This window comes from Homalodisca vitripennis, chromosome 2, assembly GCF_021130785.1.
Source record: "Homalodisca vitripennis isolate AUS2020 chromosome 2, UT_GWSS_2.1, whole genome shotgun sequence".
In the NCBI taxonomy this organism is placed as follows: domain Eukaryota; kingdom Metazoa; phylum Arthropoda; class Insecta; order Hemiptera; family Cicadellidae; genus Homalodisca; species Homalodisca vitripennis.
In genome coordinates, this window is record NC_060208.1 from 68,512,359 (window position 1) to 68,536,134 (window position 23,776).

A 23,776-nucleotide genomic window follows, 5' to 3' on the forward strand; every position below is an offset into this window, starting at 1 on the left:
ATATATATATATATATAACCTTACCAGGGCTAAATATTTTGATGCTGGGGCTGAAGGCTAACATGATTTAACGAACCATTCACTTCGAGAATACAATTTGAAAATAAATATCTATGTCTAGTACAAACTATATCACAAAGGCATAATAAACTAAACGTTGTGGTTATTTTTAATGGTAAAAAAATTATTAAATGGGCAACTGGTCCGTTTTGCAACGATGAAGGATGCTATAGTGATTTATAAAAATGTAATACAATGGTATACACATTTATATTACTCCTCGACTGAACCAAGAACATAGGACTCATTAGTTCATCTTCACATGGACCTAAAATAACTCAGAAGCTACTGAAATCGTTAGAGTTATTTAATCAAATACTACGAAACTATATGGCATAGAAATTTAAATTATACTGTTGGTGCTTATACTAACTGTTTCACTCTCTGACAGCAGGGCTTCGAAATACTGCTTTTAAACTAATATAGGTATGAAACGAGAAGAATATTGCTGTTTGGTTGTTGCTGCAATCTTTTGGATTGTCATACTACTTGAATGTCACTTACATAGTATATTATGTAAGTTTGGGAGGATTTGTGTCGTTTATGCTAAACCTAGTTAAATTCATTGTAAATTTATTTAGCGATACGGATAAAGACTTGTATTTTGTGTTGGAATCATTTCTATGAAACACTGCTTTTAAACTAATATAGGTATGAAACGAGAAGAATATTGCTGTTTGGTTGTTGCTGCAATCTTTTGGATTGTCATACTACTTGAATGTCACTTACATAGTATATTATGTAAGTTTGGGAGGATTTGTGTAGTTTATGCTAAACCTAGTTAAATTCATTGTAAATTTATTTAGCGATACGGATAAAGACTTGTATTTTGTGTTGGAATCATTTCTATAATGTTCTAATGAATCAATATTTCTTGTTTGTTTATGGTTTAATGGGCCTTTAAGTAAATTCTACATATAAATATGTATCCCTGGTGTAATTTTTGTATTCATTATTATCTGTTGCAGACTAGTACAACAGCCTATTATATCTTGTCCAGCTAAGATTAAAGAAAAAAAATAATGTAATCAGAAAAACTGCAAAACTTAAGTAATTTATTTTAAGAATATAAAGAAAGCATGTTTAATGCTACGCTTTGTTTTAATCAATTTATACGATTTTAATCTATATATGATTTTTGTTCAATAGTGATTGTTTTGTAAGTTGGAACAGTTGTTTCAAAACTAATAATATTTTTATTTTAATGTATAACTAAACTTTACCTAGAACATGCCATCTATTTCCGGTTGTTTCTGTAGTCGGTGATCATCTTAACTTCCTTTTTGTTACCCCATCCGATTTATACCTCCGGCTCCGGCTTGCCTTCTTTTGCCTACTTCATCTCTCTCTCTCGTGGTGGAGACGTTGGCGGCGTTGGTTCTGTGAATGTTTTAAGTGAAAATGTAATACTTTGATAGTTTAATTACAATGTTTGATTGAAGCCAGGGGAATGAACAGTTTTCAGTTCACCAGTTCCATCTGTGGTTGTAATTCCTAAGGTAATTAATTATCCATACTCAAATTGAATCTAAATTTACTTATAACATGGCGTCCAAGTCGGGACCCGAAAATGACGATCAGACTAAACTTAGATTTCAAGTTGAACTTGAGTTTGTTCAGTGCTTGGCAAATCCCAACTATTTGAACTTTTTGGCGCAACGTGGTTATTTTAAGGACCAGACTTTTATAAACTACCTAAATTATTTGTTGTATTGGAAGAGTGCCGAGTATGCGAAGTATTTGAAATACCCAATGTGCTTGTACTTTTTGGACTTGCTGCAATATGAACATTTTAGAAGGGAGTTGGTTAATTCTCAATGTGCAAAGTTTATTGATGATCAACAAGTCTTGCTGTGGCAACATTACACAAGGAGGAGAATGAGGTTACTTCAGAACCAAGCTGATTCTGTTTCTAATCTACAAGCATCCAATAGCATACCATCTGGCCCAGGATCTAACAATGTGAACATCACAAATGGCACCGGCCAACCAACAATGAAGAATTCATAATTGTTTAATTCTAATTACTGAACTTTGTGCAGTACTGCTGGCTCACATTCTTAATCTTAGGCATGGACTTGCCTTTTTCCTATTATTTCCATACATGCATGGTGGTGAACTTATTGTGTATCAATAACAAGTTATTTGTGGAATTAATTCTGGAACTTAATTTTTTATCAATAAAGAATAGTTTTTCTCCAATAAGTTAAAGGTTGGAATAATTTTCAAAACCTCATTCTGGTAGGATTAAGCCAGTTTAATATAAAAAGTTTCCAGTCAATTTAGGTTTGGGTACTGATATTGTTAAATCTATTGTTCTTCCTAATGCCTAAATATTCTCGAACAAGTTCTTGCAAACTTCCATTGGAATGTTCACTCATAACATGTTAACCCTATTGCTGCCAGGTGATTTGCTAAGCATGTTTTGGTATTTATTTACAATACCGTGACCATGAAAAATGGACTTTTTTTCATGGGTTGGGCATTTATAGCCAAGTATTATTATCACAGGTGCATATAAACTGGGGGGAAAGTATATCATTGTATTATATTGATGCCTTGCGGGCATTATTGCATTAAGGATGGAAAATAACCGACAAAATTTTGTCGAACAACACTTGGAGGGTTAAGGATCAGGGGCATCACGTGATCTGGGATTCGACTTTTGCAAGCTCGAGTTAATTTTTTTTCTAAAAGAGCAAGCAGTGCGCAGCACTGCGCAGCGGGCAGGCATCGTTGACAGGATTAACGTCACCATTTCAGTAAAATTGCCAGAGGTACTGTCAAAAACAGAGTTTTCAGAAGATTTCAAAAAATCGTAACTCCTTTGATTTTCGTTGCCGACGAATTTTTTCTTCACTATTGATTTCAGGAAAAATTGTATTTTTCAGGAAAAAAAAATGAACATACCTTTCCATGGTCACGTTATTGTAAATTGATACAGCATGTTTTAATACTGCCAAGCCTTTTACCAGAGGCATGTCTTAAAAACTTCTGTTGGTGCAATTTTGTAAATTGAGCAGATTTTTTTTTGTACTAGGCCTATTAAGAGGCCACTCTGCCCCTATCTACTATGTTATTAGGTTATATAAGTAGGTATGTGTAAGTATCAAATAGAACATTTTGAGGATTTTTTTTTTTTTTTTAAAGTGAGAAGGTGCCACTGATGGCCAGGGACCTTTCCGATTCAGATCGTTAAAATGTCCCAAATCGTGTGGCACTTTTCTGACTTTAGATCATGTTAACCTAATCTACCTAATCCGTGTTTTACCTAATCTCTGTGTTTTCTCATAGTCAAAACTTCTTATATCATGTAATAAATACAGTAGATCATAGGACTCAAACCTCGTGTCAGAACTAAAAGAAAAACCATTGTGTTTTACATGGTAAAATTCACATCATAACATTTAGATTATAAACTTGAACTACTAATGTAAAACCTATACACAGACTATAGTTAAAATTGGTAAATTTTTATTTGAGGACTTCATGTTGGTTTTTCTCTATAAGGAAAAGTGCTTGAAAGAATAATCATTATGGTGGAATTTAACCTTAATATTTACCAATTATGATGGGAAGTGTCACAATGCTAAGATAACAATAAATTTCAAATAAAAAATACTAGTCTTCCATAAATTAATTTAATTACCTACTCTATCTTAGTGCTTCCTTAGCCTATGGGTTTAATGGATTTCATTAATGCAAATAATAACTAATAAACAATTCTTGTAGACAATATCAAAATTGTTGAGGATCTGATCACATGAGCTTCAGAGGTAGATATGCAAATTTTATTCTTTATAACTTGTGACTAAAAATTAAATAAATATCCATTATTTATTTGTCACCCTTGAGGTTTTGATAAGGAGATATGTACAAAGAAAACCAAAATGTTTTTTGAAAAGTTCTAAATACACAAACCTTGAAAAGAAACAAGGGTACTTTGGTGTTATCTGTAGGCGCCATTATTTTTTAACAGTTTTTCTTACCCTTGATTTAAAAAAGTACGTTATTAGAAAGAACAGAATGAGTTCTTCACTGCAGTGTGTGAATTGATCTTTAAAATGGCTGACATAATTGTTTACTTGTCTAGTTTCCCGATGTAGGAAATGACTGCAAGAAGTAGGTCACTCTGATCCTATTTCTTACTTGTAATCAAAGGCTGTACATTTGTATTATAAATGTTAAAAGTCAAAATTCCAACGTGTTCTTAGATTGGAAAAGTTAGACGATATGGGGTGTGATTGAGGTCGGGAAAGTCCGCCACCGATTGAACAATAACCCTGACCATTAGTTTTATGCAGGCTACCTTGACTAATTGGTTACTTATCTCATGTATTTAAAGGTTTCTTATTGATTCTTACTAGATAGACCATATAAGATGAGTGTTATTTCTTTTTTGCTCTTAAACTATTCTGTATGTACGTTTAGACTCTTGAATTTTTATATTCAATGTTTTGAGGAATAAGTGAATAAATTGGCATTTTCTTAAACTGTATATTCTCTAGAATTTTTACCAGAACTGCACAGTACTCATTGATTGACTTTTACATGTATTTGAGGCTTAAAATATCATATCTTTACTTGTATTCAGACATATTTTGTATTTTTGGTATGTACTCTGCGTGTGTTCGAAATGAAACTCCATGTAAAACTAAGCATTGTACTAAAATAAAGGTAAGATTTCGTTATACGCCCCCAATGCTTAAACTTTTTTCAATGCACTTAAAACCTTATAAAACGATGTAGTTGAGTCACAGAACTAACATTCCATCAATCAATAAGCATTTCCAGGTATTCCGGTCGGTATTGTGGTCGCTGTTATCTTATCTTTCTTGGGAATCATGATTACGGCAGGCCATGCAGCATCTCAATGCTTCACTTCAACTCGGCTACCTGTACAGTTAAAAGTAATATACCTCCGTTTTGTGTCAACATTGTTCAAGATGGATGTACCTTCAAATATTTTCAAAATTTATCAACTGACGACGTCAAAATAAAGGTGCGTGTCATTTTTTTAGAATAAAAATATTCTGCCAAGAGAAAAAAAACTTTGTGAAAGTGGCCATGAAATATTAAGCGTTACGGACAGTCGGGAACGTTGGCGTTGCAGGAAAAACACGTGCCGTCAGGATGTTCAATTAAGATCTAACACTTGGCTGGGAAAATTTGCGTTTGGGCTTCGACAACATGCTATTATAGTCATTTATTGTTGGAGCTATAAACTTACGAGTGTTGATTTCTGTGAGCGGGAATTAAAAATCACCACAACACTATAGGTGATTGGAATATCTACTTTTTTGTTCTTGTATGTGCAGCTAAATTACTGGCCAATCCACTTTGTAATAGGAGGTCCTGGAATAACAGTGTGTATATTTGATGAATCTGACATTATTTTGTGCCAATACGTAGGTATAAAGTGACGGACAGTGCCAAAACAACAGTGGGTGTTTGGTGGCATTTTTCGTAAGACAAAGGATTGTTTTTTGTATGCTGTTTAAGACCAAATATTATGCTGCTTCGCTTATTCTATCATTGTTTCAAGTATTGCTCCAGGAATAGTATCATGTTCGATAAGTGGCGATTATACAATGGAATAAGGAATTATGCTAACAATAACTACGATCACAACAATTTCAACCACAGTGAAAACTTTATTGATCTGAGAAACAAATGACCGCCTATAACGCAAACACTGTTGAAAGAATGTGGGGTGTGGCCAAGTCAAGCTTTTGGCGTCAGTATGGCACTCGTTCAAAATTGCTCGGACAGCTACATTTGTGAATTGTATTATTTAGCTCAGTCATCTGATGGATTCCAAAACCCATTTTGAAGCTATACTTCAAGACTTGGGGGCTTTTCGGCCACCTCAGTAAGAACTTTCAGTAAAGTTTTTTGTTCATTTTGGTGTGAGAATTAAGTAACTAGACATTGATTATTTAGTTCTTTCTTCATATACTGGCTTTTTTTAGAAGTGTAACCAATTGTAATTCATTATAATCATCCGTAAATAAATATTGTCTTACTAAGTTTTAACAAATCTGACCAAAATAAAATTGCTACACAAAGTATTTATAAAAATGTATTCTACACATGTGAATTTATTTATAAAATAATCAGAACTTTATTCTTGAATAAATATAAACAAAGCAAGCAATGTGAGGTTATCTGTGAAACAACTGTTTTGTTTTCACCTTAACTTATCGAGTTCTTTGTATTTCAAACAATTATTTTATTTTGGTAATAAATTAATTGTACACATGTTCGCCAAACGAAAAATACTGCTTTTGTACGAATTGTATAAACTAAACCTACATCAGGATTTATTTATTTATTTATTTCCAACGGCAGCAGCCAATTTACAAAGACAAGCATAGATGGATGGGTTTTGACTTTGTAATCAAGCCTGCCTTAGAGCGGACTACAACATCAGAATATTTCATTTTATGCACAGAAGAAAGAGCCAACACATCTCTTTTGTCCTTCCATTTTAGGACAAAACAGATGATCTCTTCTCAAAAGCTGTTTCATTTGTCTTCAATTTCTTGATAACAACATAACATTTTCGTTTAAATCGTTCATAAAATCATCTATTTGGTCCCAGGTTTGTAACAAAATCATCGTTACTTCCGACTCGGGAGTCAAACATAAAGATCGCGAATTGCATCACTTTTGATTTCATCACCCATATTATTTAAACTCGAAAATAATAAGTAAAGAATATTAAAGAAAATCAACGGAAAGTCGAGAAGAAAGAACAATGCGAGTTAAGGTGAAAATACAAAACAAAACACACAGATAACCTCACATTGCTTGCATTTGCCTTTACTTCATTCGTGTAAGAAACTAAAGTTCTGATTATTTACAAACAGTTAAATTCACATTTAGAATACATTATAATAACATTTGTCTTCAGTATTTGTCGGCAAGATTTGTAGAAAACTTAGTAAGACATCACTAAGACTCAAAACAACACACACAACGTGAAACTTTCAAAAAAAACTGACAGTACCGACGATCAGCCGCGGCGCCTACGATTAGCTGTCAATGTAGTAAATTTACTTATTTCATTACCTAAAACGAGACCCAGGGATCTCAAAAACTGATAAATACGAACTTAGACAACCAATAAACATAATCAAAATGTTTGAATCCAAAAATAAGATGACTGAGCTAAATAATACAATTAAATAACGGCCCGAGCTATACTCGGGCGCCGGTAGCAGGCGCTACGGACGCGGCCCGCCCTATACTCGGGCTCAGGGTACAAAGTGTTAACCCTATGTTTGCGGTCATTTGTGGTCTCAGTGGCAGGCCGTTTTTTGGTAAATTGCCGTGATCGTTAAACTTATTTTTAGAAAATATTATCTAAGTGATAACCTAGCAACATTATATATTTTTGTTTTCCTTATGAAACTATAGAATAAGAATAAATATAATATTTGGTGCCTTACCATTATTTTCAGATTAGTATCCTTGTAGATGTGTAAAAAATGTTTTTTAGAAAAAATAATTTTTAAGTTCTACTGTCCGTACTTTAAAACTACTGGAGCAAATACAAGAATAATGTCAAATTCACAGAATATACACAATTTTATTCTAAACAAATTACTTCCTATACATTTTTCTATTTACAAGAACAAAAAAGTTAGATGGGAAAAAACTAAATCTATGTATAAACTGGTTTTTTTTTACTCCCGAGTCACTAGAAGGGGCTTGTCCTTTCCTCCCAGTAGTGTAGGGCCTATAATACTATAATAGTGGCTTAGTTTGTCATAGCACAGTATATTTCGTAAATATAAAACAGGAATTGTCTTATCGCAAACCCCTCCCCATCCTCAGACAGTCAAAGTCGAGCGATCTAGTAGATAACGTGGACTACAGATTCTCGCCGACTTGTCGAGTGCGTCGCTTTGTTGTACTTCCGTGTTTTACTGTGTGTGTAATAGATTAGTGATGGGTGACACTATGAGAATTTGAGATTTAACGTCGCAGGAAGAGGGGGCCATTCGTTTTTTACAAGATCATGACTAGTTGCCTACATCTAAAATATGCGTTGCGGTCGGCAGTTGCTGCTGAAGGTGGAAATCCACTAGACTCACTCATCCTTGATATTGCTGCTTTCTGGGCGTCACAGGAAACCCATTAACAATTAATAATCATTGTAAGTTTGTAATTGAAGAGTTGCTTTTTCGTTCTATAATGTTTTTTTTTCTATAAATTTATTTGTGTTTCTCATACTGGTGTAGTCGGTATAATCCCAAAGTACCCCAACATTTTCCATGATGAACGAATAACCTAAACATTTACCGGTAACAACAAAAACATGGTAAACAATATATACTGACAGAGTACAGTACGCAAAGTAGCCAAACAAAACAGTGAATACGAGTAAGATACAGCTATTCTCTCGTCTGCCGCCAGGTCAAAACGAAAACCGTCGGAATCATTTAAGCCAGCAAACATTAGTAACATGAATACACACTATACTATATGATATGTATAGGAAATTTCATGGAGAATACGATAGTTCAAACTAGGCCTAAAAATGATGGACGGTTGCGGAGCAACGGCCTTAAATGTGAAGCGATGGCTGTGACGGCGCTTGCCACTTCGCGGCGGCGTGAATCATACGTCTCAGACGGCGCTTGCCACTTAGAGGGTTAAAGTGACTAAAAAGTGATAGAATCTTGGACACATCTGTATAGACAAGGCCTTGGGTTTTTAATTCAAATATTTTTATCAAAGATACTCTATATTAAAAAAAAAATTTTAAGACAGTACTTAAAGCATCGCATAAAACTAAAAGTCCGTGCCCTTTTGTTGATGGTGGTTTATTAGGCATAACTGTACCCTCACCAAAAAGGAACAGAGTCCTTTAAGGTGGGGTTAGAGCCGGGTTGTGGGATAGCTTTCTCCAAAAACAAAGACTTGCCTTTGATGTCCAGTAAGAAATACTGTAATAAGCAGTTATATTACTGCACATTACAACAATACATTACAAACGTAAAGTAACATTTGCTGGATTATTGTTTGTCAGCATTTTTAAAGATCAATTCACACACTGCAGGAAGAACTCAGCAGTTCGCAGAAATCTAAGAACATTACTTTTCTCTCAGAGCAGGCAAATCAAGGGTATTTTGTTCACTATTATCAAAGATATATTTTCTATCAGATGATTTAGCCTAGAAGTTTTTACTGAAAGTGTCTCGTTCAAGGTTTGTGTATTTAGAACAAAAAACATTTTGTTTCTTTGTCACATCTCCTTCCTACAAATATACTAAAAAAAGGAAATGAGGTTTAAATTTAGCATGAGTATAAAAATAAAATGTGAATATTGTCAGAACTCATTACTTTTGTCCAAAACTGCCTCTGTCTACAAGAATTGTTTATTAGTTATTATTTGCATCAATGAAATCCAAATAAACCAAAGAAACTAAGATAGAGTAGGTAATTAAATTAATTTATGGAAGATCGGTATCCTGAGAAAAAACTATTATTATTATCTTCATTGTGGTCTGTGCAAGGTTGGAATAATGGTTGCACTACTGAAATGCTGAACCCAAATCCACCATAAGAATGATTATTTTCTTCACTCTTCACTGTGTGCTACTGAAATGCTGAACACAAATCCTCAATAAGAATGGTTAGATTATTTTCACTCTTCACTATAGTCTGTGTATAGGTTTTACATTAGTAGATTTCAAGTGTAACCTAATCTAAATGTTTTGTGGATCACCAAAAAAATAATGGTTTTTCTTTTAGTTCTGACTACGATCTTAGGTTTGAACTATGATTATGATATTTAACATGATTCTATTTTTTGTTTTGACTATGATCTAAGTAGCATTCAAATGATGATTAATGTGTATACTGAACTGGTGGATCTACCAATAAGGTTGATATGTTTTATAGACTGTTATCAGTGCAGGGTGTAAACAATGATAAGGGTCTGAATACATGATTAAAAATATAGTTTATATTTAGTAGCCTTTGGATTGTTTAAATCATATGTTGGGTATTGTCCATTTTAACACCTGTATATTTGTGTGAGTTTTATTTAATTAGCTTAAATTAATAATTCATTTTTCATGTCCTCATAATAGTACTGATTTTACTAATTTAGTAAATAAATAATTAATAAAAATATTTTTTCTTATATTTAAATTCTTAAATTTCAATTTAAATAATTTGGTCTTATTTGTATCTCGACTGTAATCTGTATAGAGTTCAAATAATGATGATATGATTACCTTGAATGTGTCATGGACCTTCCAAAAATGGGTTATTCTTATCACTACGTTCTGTGTAGGGTTGACAAGATGTACCTGTACAATTTGACACTCCAAAGGGCTACTGGCATTACCCATGCAGTCCACGGGAACTTCTCAGGTAGCAAGACGCAGGAGGTGTTGGTGTCTCGAGGAAAGTGTTTGGAACTATTGCGGCCTGATCCCAACACTGGCAAAGTACACACACTGCTCACCGTCGAGATATTCGGAATTGTCCGGTCCCTCATGGCATTCCGGCTTACTGGCGGCAATAAGGGTTAGTCCTTCAATTCTGTTTGATTTGTATGGGTTTTTTTTAAATTTCTTCCATGCTTGATCAAAATTGGTTAAAATGCTTCTTTGTTTTCATTAATTACCCATACAAGTCTTGTAAAGTAAAAGTAAATCACTGTAGTATTATTTTTCCTTCCAACAGGTTTTGTTATGGTACTGATATTTCACTTAAATATTTCATTTGTCAGTACAAAAGTAATTCTGTGTAGATTACATAGTTAATGGGCTAGTTTGATAAAAATGTAATAGATGCATAAGATTTGTTAGGTAGCTCAAGGTATGGCCCGGGTGGCAGACTCGCATGGCAACGAACCACTGGATTTCATCTATAGGATAACTACACAATAATTTTTAACAACTTTCCCACTGACAAAAATCGTCTAAACAAATACATAAAGCATTGTCACAGAAGATTTTAATGTTTATATTTCATAATAATAGAAAATAACCAAACTTTATAAAACGCTTATCGTCATGCGTTAATGTGCAATTAAAATTTTGAATTGTCATTAAAAAAAACTGTAACTGCTTTACAGCAGTGTTAATGATATGGCATATTAAAATTGAGCATCAATTTAGGACATGAAATTACCAATTTGGTCATTGATAGTATGGTTAGTGGTAAATACAGCAGGGTGTGTGTGGTTCGACTTAAATTTCTTTAATGACCTTATATGAGAATGACCACTCTATTTTTTTTTGTTTGGTATATGGGACATACAGCCAGATTTCAGTTGGTAGATTGGATAGAAAAGGAAAGCATTTTTTCTCTTGCACCTTTGAAAGAAAATACCTTTGAGAAAGATACATCTAGAGGAAACTAACAGTATACATAACAGTATTACATAAGGCAAAATTTGTGAAGTGCACATTTCTCCCGCTATGGAAGTAAAGTGGATTTTATTTATATCCACAGTAATAGGTATATTAAATTTTGAACCTGTAGAGATTGTGGGTCACAGTAAACTATTGGTGAGTTAGATCAACTTGGTTCTATTTTTTGTCAAATTTTAGATTACAGTTATTGAATACAATTTATAATGAGTGTCTAGATCAACTTGGTTCTATTTTTTGTCAAATTTTAGATTGCAGTTATTGAATACAATTTATAATGAGTGTCTTCAAATGAAAGAATAGTTTTATAGCTGTAACCAATTTGTTCCAGACTACATAGTGGTCGGGTCGGATTCTGGTCGGATCGTGATCCTGGAGTATGTTCCTACCAAGAACATCCTGGAAAAGGTCCACCAGGAGACGTTTGGCAAGAGCGGATGTCGTCGCATTGTCCCTGGCCAGTACCTGGCCATCGACCCCAAAGGCAGAGCTGTCATGATCGGTGAGTCACAGTTGATGTTAAAACTGCAAAATCTGACAAAATTAAGTTTTACTCCAAATTGTCTTTCTAACTTTAGTTTGAATACAGTAAATTATAACACAATAGTGATTTGTTTTAGATCTGTTGGTGAAGTAAATTCAGATAACCTATTAAGGTTTTTGTCCGTTATCTGCTCGTGAAACATTATCTTTTTTCCTAGGAAGTTATGGTTAGGTGTGGTTATTACTCATGAGAATACCCTCTAAAATTTTGATCTGTTTTGAGGGATGTGGGTGCATGTCCACGTGGTTTTGTCAGCATATTATTTTGAGAATAGTTTGAAGTAAAGTGGTGATTGTCATTAGCCCATTGAATCCTAAAACACAGCAGGGTGTTGGACTTTTTCACTCATCACCTCTGATCAAAAATAGATTACCAAGAACCAGAAAGTTGATGTTTTTCTTTTTTTCTCATTACAGTAGTTGTAATACATGTTTGCAATATCATAATATTTCCTCGGTGCAGTCTAGGAATGATATCACTATTTATATACCAAATCAGTATCGTAAACCTCATCCCTAGAAAAAAAATAGAAAATAGAATAGATAGATAGGGGTAGAAATGGATGTGATTCCCTTCGACGGTTTTCTGTTATTCAAATTGCATTTAGTGTCTCGTGTATTGCCTTGTGATTCCATTTGTTTCTACAATGTCAAATTCAATACCTTTTGTAGACACATTACCAATTTAGTAGGATTACATAAAGAAAAGGTAAAATCCAAAATTTATTAATTGGTTTGCCTTGTTGCCTCAATGCTGAGATAAGAAATGTTACTTTTGTTATGCTTTCACTCTATAAAAATGTAAACTAATTGAAGATACTGGTTAAATTAATTAAACTTCTGGTCGTGATGTCATAATACAATGTTTACTCAGAATGATTACATTTAACAGGCTCTTTCATATTACACAATTTTAGAGACTAAGATGGGAGTTTTTGCTGCTTTAGAGTCCTGTCGGGCGTAGCCCAGAGGGATTTTCGAAATAAGAATAGCCCTTTATTCATCTCAGGAGCCTTAAGAATGCCCATGTAAAATTTCAGTACAATCAGTTGAATAATTAACGCTTGAAAGCAAAACAAACAATTAAACACTTTTATATTTATAATATTATTAGAATATATAATGGTTATTTATTATAGTATATATTAATTTATACGTGTGTGTGTGTTAAAAATATTGAAAATTAACCCAACTTCTAATGCATAAAGCTTATTAGCTATTATGTTTCGCAGGTTGGTAAAGAAACCCATATTCTTATCCTTCTGGCCAATTTTTATAATTAGACAGAGTGGAATAAATATGGGACAAGAATACAAGATAATTATTCAGTGGAACCTTGATAAGTCGGATTAATTGGGACCCGGCCGATCCGGGTTAACGAAAATTCGGGTTAGCCGGAGAATTAGTTAAAAATTACTAAAATACGGTACTTACAGATAAACTCCATTATAATTGTAAAAACATCAAACATTTGCACATTTAATTATTATTAATCCTTACAGTACATTTATATACATGTATACATTTCCTGGTAAAAAACTCAGTCAGCTTTGGTTGTGCCAATGTAGTCTGCCGCTTGAGTGCTGTGCGATCCCGCAGTCTCTTCAACATGAGCAATTCAGCCGGTGATGTTTCTGCCTGCCACTCGAAATAAACCATTAGTTTGTTTAGTTTGGTCACTGAATCTCCATGACTCATCACTGGATCTTCAATGTCCCCGTCTGCCTCCTCAGCGTCTGATTCATTAGCATCAGGTAAAAACCCTCGTCAGTAAGTGGCTCATAGCCTCCGTTATTGTCTGCCCCTAACCACATAGTAATGTCATTTTCATCGACTTCAGAGCAGCCATCAATATTTTGAAACATATCCAAAAGTTCTTGGGGCTGGACATCGTCTGGAGAATCATTTTCTATATTACAGTTCCCCACTGGTTGAATTATATTTTTAGGCAAGTCGCATACACCCTTCCACAGTTTTTTCCAAGATTTAATTAAGCTGATTCTTGTCACTTGTTCCCAAGATTCTGCAATCATGTACAGTTTTCACATTAAATTTTTTGAGAATCTCAAATACACCGTGTTTGTCCTTCATTGTCAATGAATGTGCTTAGCATCTGTCTTCTGTAAACCTTCTTGATTTTCTCGAGAACCCCCTGGTCCATGGGCTGTAATAGCGCTGTTACATTATGCGGCAAAAACTTGATGGTAATGTCCCCACTGACCAGCACATCTGCAGACGGATGTGAAGGAGCATTATCAAAATTATTAGGACAGCTTTAATTGGCAACCCACAATCTTGTAAATATTTCGTCACACCTGGCACAAAAACAATCAAAAAACCAGTTTTTAAAAGTGTTGCTGTCCATCCATGCACTTCTTTGAGACTTGTAGACAACTGGTAGAGAATCCCGATTTACATTTTTCAGTGCTCGCAGATTTTTCGCTTTTCCTATTAAGAGTAGAGGAAATTTATGCTTCCCTGAAGCATTGCTGCAGGCCATTATTGTCAATCGGTCTTTGCTTTTTTTTTGTATCTCTTTGCGTCTTTTTCAGTTTTTGAGGCCAAAGTTTTGCTCGGCAACATTCTGTAAAACTGACCCGTCTCATCGGCGTTATATATTTGATCTGCCGTTAAATTTTCTTCTTTAACAAAGTCCAAAAACTTTTTTATAGTCATCAGCAGTGCTGTTGTCCCCAGATAGACTTTCTCCTGTGATAGATAGTTGGCGAATACCATGCCGTTTTTTCCACCTTACCATCCTTGACTCGCAGTAAAATTTGGTTCACAATCAGGCAACTGTTTATTCAGCTTGATTGCATTTTCTTGAATGATAGGCCCAGACACTGGCAAACCACGTTCCCTTTCCGCACAAAACCAAACATGCAAAGCGTCGTCAAGAGTCTCGTTTTTAGCTTTCTTAGCTTTGCACCAATTGTCCAAACTGTCTTTTGTTGTCATCTTGAAACAAAATTCTTCGATTTTTGTCCTATTTTTTTCCAATCCGATACTGTAGATGTACCGACACCATAAGATGCTGCAATTGTTTTTAAAGATTCGCCTTTATCAATCCTACCTAATGCCTCTAGTCTCTTTTCCATTGTCACTACAACATTTTTACGTTTTGTTGCCATCGCGTAGATAAAAAACAAAACGCACAACACAAATGAAGCACACTATCTGAAGCACGATTGCAGAACAGAAGCAAACAATACAGTACACTACACACACAACACGGGCACAAGCGAGCGGAGCGAGGTAGGAACGGTACTGAGGGGCCAGGCGTGGCGGTAGCGTGGGAGAGAATTTGGGGAAATACGCGTACGTTATTGTTTCCGAGAATCCGGGACAATGACCGCCACTCGGCCGCCGTGTGCCATGAGACACACTCACTGTCGTACAGTCCCATCAAATACTGATGCAACATCGATTCACGGATACTATACTACTCAAAAATATTACGTTTTTATTATTGAAATGTTTGTCTGATTTTTTATTTTTTAATTGAAAATCGGTCAGGGTTAGCCGGACTTCCAGGTTAACGGGGGCCGACTTATCGGGGTTGTACTGTACTAATAAATTATTATTTACATCATGTTATATTTATACTTTACAATTCATTGCTTTACATTATCTTAAGCAATATGAACTTCTTAATTAGAATGATACAAAGAAAAATAATATATCAAGTAACTCAAATATAGCACATAAACATTATATGTTTAATCATAGTTTTCCCTTTTTAAAGATTTTCAAAATTTTCATTTCTTTAGTTTAGAATCAATTTTAGCTTATGAAAAAGTTATTACAATTCTAATTATTTTTTATAGTTTAAATGACAATTCCAATTAGTTTTTATAGTTTAAATAATCTAAGAATAAGCTTATGAATAATAAGTTATCATAAAAATTATTTAAAACCTTAGAAACGATGAATAATATTATGTTTTAGTTATATTATAAATGCAGAAAATAATGGTGGATCAAATCGTGTGCTTTAAATTTGTATGTTTTTTTTAATATAATAACTATAATATGAAATGATTACATTTAACAGGCTCTTTCATATTACACAATTTTAGAGACTAAGATGGGAGTTTTTGCTGCTTTATCAATCAATCAAAGAGACCTTTATTCATATACATCGAGTACAGAATATGTGTCAATATGTATGTAAAAATTTTATCTAGTTTAAAACATAGATCAAGATAAAAATGTTCATGTCCAGTTTAAAAATTCCTCGATGGAGTAAAACGTCCTGTCAGCAAGCCATGCACTGAGATTCCTCTTCAACGCTGACTCTCTTGTTATACTCTTGAGGTGTCTTGGTAGGAGATTGTAAAATTTTGCACCTGCATAAGATGGCTTCTTGGTAGTCATGGTGAGTCGATGAGGTTGTAAGACGAAGTCTGTCACATTGCAGGTTCCATATGAATGAATTTCGCCCCAGTCTATTGTAATCAGTGTTAAATACATGTAGAAATGGTTTGTTGTATGTAAAGAGCCACCACTGTCTGAATTCCAAGGTCTTTGAAAGCAACTTCTGCACAAGTCAAGATGATTTAGACCTGCCAATTATTCTTACCGCTTTCTTTTGAAGTTTTTAGAACTTTAGTCATATTTCCTATACTTGACCCTCCCCATATTATCAAACCATATCTCACAACAGACTCAAATAGGGCAAAATAAGCAACCCTGGCCGTTGACAGATCTGCAACAGACCTTATTCTTTTTACAACATACAGGGCAGTACTCAGTTTCCTGCACACCATGTCCACATGAGGGATCCAGGACAGATGTTGGTCAATGATCACTCCTAGGTATTTGGTCTCTCTACTTCCACCATTGGCAGCCCCTCGGTTAAGTTTGCAGCTCTTGTAAACAGGATTTGTTTAGTTTTGCTGTCATTTAGTGCAAGATCGTTCTCTTTGACAATATTGTTTTGCCATATTGAAAGCAATGAAGGCCTGACAATCTAACTCATTAGGGCCTTATTCAGCAAGTATAAGAGCTGTGTCATCAGCGTACATTGTGGTGTGGGCTTGCTCCTTTAGGTAATCTGGGAGGTCATTTGTTACCAATACATACAATACTGGACCCAGTACTGAGCCTTGAGGGACCCCTCTTGTTATATTGAGGGTTTTTGACGTAGCATGGTAAACTGTGTTATTAGCTGTATATTTCAGCTCTACTAGTTGAGTCCTGTTCTTCAAATAACTATTAAACCAGTTTATTGCATTGCCTTGGATTCCTAAAGTCATCAGCTTAGTAGAAGTAAATTATGTCCCAGTGTGTCGAAAGCTTTACTTAGATCCAAGAAAATAGCAGATACTATTTTTCCAGTTTCAATTTGGTCAATTACATTCTCAAAGAAAGTCAGTGATAGCTGTGGTTGTAGATTTAGAGGATAAAAAATCCATGCTGATGTTTACTGAGCAAATTATTGTCCATGAGTTGGGTTATTAATCTTGTTAAAACGATTTTTTCAAATATCTTGGAGATGGTTGATACAAGAGATATTGGTCTAAAAGTGGCCAGCTTCTGTGCTTTGTGGTTGTTTCTTAATAGGGATTATTTTGGCAATCTTGAGGTCAGCTGGAAAAATACCCTGAGCTAAGGACTTGTTCATAATATCAGTCAGAGGCAGTGTAATTTCATCAACACAGTGCTTAAGTAAGATAGATGAGACATCATCTATGCCTGCTGATGGCTTTTGATTTCATTGCCATGATGGTTTTATTAACTTCTGCCTGTGTAGTGCTATGAATAAACAAATTCAGGTGCATTGGTGGTGCATTGAGGCTTCCTTGAATATCTGAAGTTTGACCTGCTTCTTTTAGTGTTATCTCAGCTATAGTTGTAAAATAAGTATTTAGGTGCCTCAGCTATTTCGAATGGATTGTTTAATTTGTTGCCATCGACTGTCAATTCAAGTGGAGTGTCCTGTTTTCTTCTTATGGCGTTCATTATTAATTGTGTCCCAGACTGCTTTTGACCTGTTTTCTGAGTTGCTTATGCGGTCTACTATTGCTTGCCTTTTTAGATATTTCAGTCTCATATCATAGGCTTTTTTCTTTTCTGCTGTTTGGGTTTTAGCAGCTACGCAACCTGTGGTTTTCTTCTCTATTTAAGGCTTCTAAAAACTCGGTCTTCAGTCTTTGAGCTTCTGGATCATTAAAGTGACAAGCTCTTGCATTACGCTTTTGCTTTGGTTTTTTTATAAGGACATGTTAGGTTCATTGTAGAGTTAAGTATTTGGCTAAAATTTCTAAAAGCAGTGTCCACAAGCTGGTGCATTAAGCACTAATCCCCAGTTTTAAGTCCCTTTTAAGTAGTCACTCAGGCTGTCAAGGTTATTTTTATTAAGATGTCTTCTAATTGAAAAAGTTTGTGGGAACAGGTGATTTCTTCAGATTCGTTGAACACAGCTGTGCGTTGTGATCCGAAAGCCCTGTGGTCAAGACATCTACTGTGACTTTCTGGTAAAGGGATGTTGGAGCAGACACAGTCAATTGATGTTGATGTAGTGCTGGTTACTCTGGTAGGTGGCAGTGATAATCTCCTAACACCATATTGTGCAAGAGCGTCATTAAGTTTCAAACAGGGACTGTCTTGAACTAGGTTGTCCACGTTTATGTCGCCAATTATAATGCTTTGTTGAAAGGGGATTGTGTTCAAGATCTCTGTTAAGTGATCGATTGCCTCATCCAAGTTCCCAGATGGTGGTCTATAAACACCCAACAAATAGATGCTCTTTTGACCTTCTTTGATTTTGATAAGTTGGGTCTCACATATCATCTCTAGTGCTGGAATTGTATCAATCCTGTCCACTTTATTTCCCAGATTTAAGTGTTTATATATGGCTACACCCTCCTTTTTGATGATGCATCCTAGAGAAACTTCCTACCAGTTCATAGTTAGGAATTTTGGTATTTTCAAGAGCATCATGTTTTAGTCCGTGCTCTGTTAGCACAACAATACTAGGGAGGAATTCGTCTAACAAGTGGTTTAGTCTGTTCACTTTATTTGACATGGAGTTGATGTTCTGATGTAATATAGTCAGTTTACTTGTGTCATTAAATTTCTCCCCTGTGTTTTCTGTGCACAGAGACTATTTTGTTTTTAGTTTTTACTTTTATCTTTTGGCAGAGGTCTAAAAAACTTTGATTTGCAACCATTACCACGTATAATGTTAATGGGCTCTTGTAGCTCATTTTCTGTTGCGTAGGATAGAGAGTTGTGGTTCAGTTTTTTGGTAAAGGGAGTTTGGCTGACTCTCCCTATGTCTTGGTCGGGTATTTGTCCATTTTGTAATAAAATGTTGTAGTTCAGTTTTTTTGCTAAAGGGAGTTTGGCTGACTCTCCCTATGTCTTGGTTTGGGTATTTTGTCCATCTTGAGGTTAAAATATCGTGGTTCAGTTTTTTGTTAAAGGGAGTTTGGCTGACTCTCCCTATAATCATTTCCATAATAAACTGTTGGAAAAAGAAAGCCTTACTTAAGTTTTTTAAAGTAGTCTTTTATGTTATTATTAAAGAAGTCGATGAAAGTTTCATCTTTGTCCAATTTGTAGGCTGTGCAAGGGGCTGGAGCTGAGATGTACCGAAGGAGTTGAATGTACTTTTTAGTGTTGGTTTCAATAACATATTTCTCTGCTGTGGGGTGTGCAATGCTGGTCCAATTCCTGTGGTGTTTGCTTATTACGTTTTGTGGTATGCAGAGTTTAAAAAGATTCTTGATTTCTGCCTTTTTTGTCCTTACCCTATGGGGTTTTAAGATTTTGTTCTGCATTTATGGTTTTTGGATGGTAGGTTTTTATTTAGAGTCCTGTCGGGCGTAGCCCAGAGGGATTTTCGAAATAAGAATAGCCCTTTATTCATCTCAGGAGCCTTAAGAATGCCCATGTAAAATTTCAGTACAATCAGTTGAATAATTAACGCTTGAAAGCAAAACAAACAATTAAACACTTTTATATTTATAATATTATTAGAATATATAATGGTTATTTATTATAGTATATATTAATTTATACTGTGTGTGTGTGTGTTTAAAAATATTGAAAATTAACCCAACTTCTAATGCATAAAGCTTATTAGCTATTATGTTTCGCAGGTTGGTAAAGAAACCCATATTCTTATCCTTCTGGCCAATTTTTATAATTAGACAGAGTGGAATAAATATGGGACAAGAATACAAGATAATTGTGCCAATAAATTATTATTTACATCATGTTATATTTATACTTTACAATTCATTGCTTTACATTATCTTAAGCAATATGAACTTCTTAATTATAATGATACAAAGATAAATAATGTATCAAGTAACTCAAATATAGCACATAAACATTATATGTTTAATCATAGTTTTCCCTTTTTAAAGATTTTCAAAATTTTCATTTCTTTAGTTTAGAATCAATTTTAGTTTATGAAAAAGTTATTACTTTTCTAATTATTTTTTATAGTTTAAATGACAATTTCAATTAGTTTTTATAGTTTAAATAATCTAAGAATAAGCTTATGAATAATAAGTTATTGTAAAAATTATTTAAAACCTTAGCCACTATGAATAATATTAAGTTTGAGTTATATTATAAATGCAGAAAGTAATGGTGGATCAAATCGTGTGCTTTAAATTTGTATGTTTTTTTTTTTATATAATAACTATAATATAAAACTCATTGCTATTGTGTCTGTTTTAGTGGAGATTTGGTATGATGCCAATCTGACAAGTTGTTTATAGCCTAGGCTTCACATTGAAGCCTAGTTTAATACAGGATTGTCAAACCCCTTGTCTTAAACGTTTTTGCTAATATAACTAAACATAACCTTTTCGTTAAGTTGAACGTCTAAGAGTAAAACATAATTTTTCATGTATGACATATCACATAATAATATAAACTAGGTTTTACAATTATTCAACAAAGAACACAAGTGTTAAAATACGAATGTATGTGCTCAGGTGCGATAGAAAAACAGAAGCTGGTCTACATCTTGAACAGGGATGCTGAGGCTAGACTGACTATCTCCTCACCTCTGGAGGCTCACAAGAGTAACACCCTTGTGTACCATATGGTTGGAGTGGATGTTGGTTTTGAGAATCCCCTCTTTGCTTGTCTTGAGATAGATTATGAGGTGAGTATTATAGATTTTGATCTGCATTTACAATATTTTCTTCATCACCGTTCACATAAATTAGTTTGATATATCAGGATGTACTCACCAGAATCGTGAGACACATATTCCCACAATAAATACCATGGCCATGAGTTTTGCTCCCACACAAGAAAGGAATCTGTAAAAATTCATAACAATAAAATCTCATGATTAAAAACTTAAAACCAAAGAAAAATCATGTAAGGATGTAATATATAATAAATAATTAAGAGTCAAAGAATTCAATTGTACATTATTAGTGACAAATAAATTTTTTAATTTTACGGTATTTTGTAAAAAATTAATGTTAGACCTTAAAAATAAATTTTTGTGTAATATATTAACCCTCAGACTGATGATTTAACACCAAGAACTCCGGTTTATAATCATCCATACTACCTCACAACAAATCTGAAAAAGAAATATCATGCACTTTATTTGCCGATATGTTACTTTCATCATCAGAACTAATATTTTCATCATCTAATAGTTCACGTATATAATTTGAACAAGGATCGCCCATTTCACAACATAACAAATTAATTATAAACAACTAGCCTACCTAGCAACAAAGAATGTCAAGGCCATGTCAGCGTGTCACCAGCTGCTTAGTCTGTCAGTTGTATGCATTGCGGCATTTGGATTGATATCAGGTGACGAGTAATATTACGAATATAAATTATATAAAATGAATCAGTATTTTTGAGTTGAGGATTCGACTGTTGCAAGTTATGTTTTTATTACTTAAGCGGTTTTCGCGTAATAATAGCAGAAAGTTGAGTGACGGCTATGCCGCCTTTATCAGTTCATAAACAGTATTTCTGAACGCCTATGCCATCGGTCATCTGTTGGAGGGTGTTCTTATGAGATGATACCAAGACTTGGAAAGACAATTTGCTGTGTTCATATAATAATGAATACATAATTATGTGCAATATAACCATATTTAGTTTCACCTTCATCTGAAGGATAAAAATGTTTTGAATATTCTAGATAAAAACAGATCATGTTTGTGTTTTAGGTCAATATTAATAAAGAGGACAGTGCAATAAAAGATAAAAATAAAGTAGTGATGCTTGCCTGAACAAAATTTGTTTTGGGCAATAATGAGATCGATTAATGTTCGGTTTTAGAGAAAGTAACTTTTCAAAGTCAGTGTCTAAACTGATGGTAATCAGAAACGATAACAGCATCTGAAGTTTTTCTCAATAAATCTACAAAACAGTTAATGCTGTTAATAAAGTTAAATATATTTACTATACATGTGACTTTCTATGATAAAAATAGACATTCATTGTTATCCTACTAACAATTAATGTATTGCAAGAAGGTGTTCAATTCACATTGAACTTAGTTACCAAAATTAGGTTATCTAGAGCTATGTAAAAATTGGTTCACTTCTCATTTTAAACAATTTCAATAATTTTGGCACCTTGTAAAATGGAAAAGGTTTAAACTCTTCAAATAGTGTTATAATATTTTTATTCCAATAATAAGTATTAATAACACCATACAATAAATGAGACCCAATACATTACAATACTAGAAACATATTTTTTTAATTTTTGCAGCATACCTAACATTAGCAATTAATTATTCAGATGAATGGGGTATTATTGTGGACTTTTATGTTAGTTTTAGATCTCAATTCCTCCCCTCCCTCTGAGGGATGGAATAAGGTAGCACTTTAAGAAAAAACAATACTTAACTTGTGGCTGGCAAAAATAAAGCTATTACATTCAATGTACATAGGGTACATACACAATTGAGTGGCCAAAGTGGTCCATTTGACCTGTGAGTGTACATGTACCACAAAAAAAAAAAAAAAAAATAAATAAAATGGGAAATTTTATTGCGAGTGTTCATAATACTGGAGGGACCACTGACCAGCGGGCAGAGTGTCACAAATCTAGTTATTCTGTTTTTTTAGACTAGAGATATTACTTGAAACACACAATTTTGTCTAGACAGATGTGAGAAATTCATAGTGAATATTTAGTTTATGGTATAAAGAAGCTTTCAATAACACTTCACAATATTGTCTAGTGTGTGTAAGTCAAATCTGAGGTGAGCATTTTGCCTTTGATAGAATTAAAGCCTTCAATGATGACTTGGTGTACTGACAAATAGTGATGACATCAATTTACCCAGAGTCCTCTAAGAAGATCTGAGAAGGCAGTTTTACTGTAATTAAAAAGAAATATAAAACTAGTAAAGTTTATACGATTATAACCTATTACTCAATTAGGTTTTGACTTAAGATTTTATTCTCATTAATTGAATCTAATTTGATAAATTAGTATTTTTAACTCATAAATTATGAATTGATGAAATTTAAATAAAAGCTTTCAGTTGTACGGTATTTTTGTACTGACTGACAGGGACTGATGAGTCATACAGATTAAGATCTTCATTTTACATCATGTTTTAGTGTGTGTGATTTAGGTACTTTAATGGTAAACCCACATTCGTTAACCTTTTTTGGTTTGAAGTTATAAATATACTCACACAATATTATGTAAGTAAAAATCTGTGATAAGCATTGTGTCTTTGATAGAAATTAAAGCTTTCAATGATGACTTGGTGTACTGACATAATAGTGACGACATCATTCTACCCAGAAT

The 23,776-nt window shown here is 33.9% G+C and overlaps 2 protein-coding genes across 3 annotated transcripts in view; both read left to right on the forward strand.

Annotated features, from left to right (window-relative positions):
- Nucleotides 1–1,372: 1,372 nt before the first annotated feature.
- LOC124354104 (splicing factor 3B subunit 3) overlaps nucleotides 1,373–23,776 on the forward strand; it is a 72,386-nt gene continuing 49,982 nt past the window's right edge. The window contains exons 1-4 of one of the 2 annotated variants that reach the window (XM_046804320.1): nucleotides 1,373–1,559; nucleotides 10,373–10,608; nucleotides 11,791–11,961; nucleotides 20,959–21,131. In XM_046804320.1, the coding sequence (XP_046660276.1) occupies nucleotides 10,383–10,608; nucleotides 11,791–11,961; nucleotides 20,959–21,131 (570 nt within the window). In that variant the 5' untranslated portion in view covers nucleotides 1,373–1,559; nucleotides 10,373–10,382. The remainder of the gene's footprint in view (nucleotides 1,560–10,372; nucleotides 10,609–11,790; nucleotides 11,962–20,958; nucleotides 21,132–23,776) is intronic. The other variant, XM_046804319.1, reaches the window with a different exon arrangement.
- On the forward strand, nucleotides 1,558–2,265 carry LOC124354106 (mediator of RNA polymerase II transcription subunit 31). The gene has a single exon (XM_046804321.1). The coding sequence runs from the start codon at nucleotides 1,606–1,608 to the stop codon at nucleotides 2,068–2,070; it is 465 nt and encodes a 154-aa protein (XP_046660277.1). The 5' UTR covers nucleotides 1,558–1,605; the 3' UTR covers nucleotides 2,071–2,265.

Bases quoted from the DNA above. Each gene is read 5' to 3' on its own strand.
- LOC124354106 (XM_046804321.1), top strand. From the start codon at position 1,606: ATGGCGTCCAAGTCGGGACCCGAAAATGACGATCAGACTAAACTTAGA.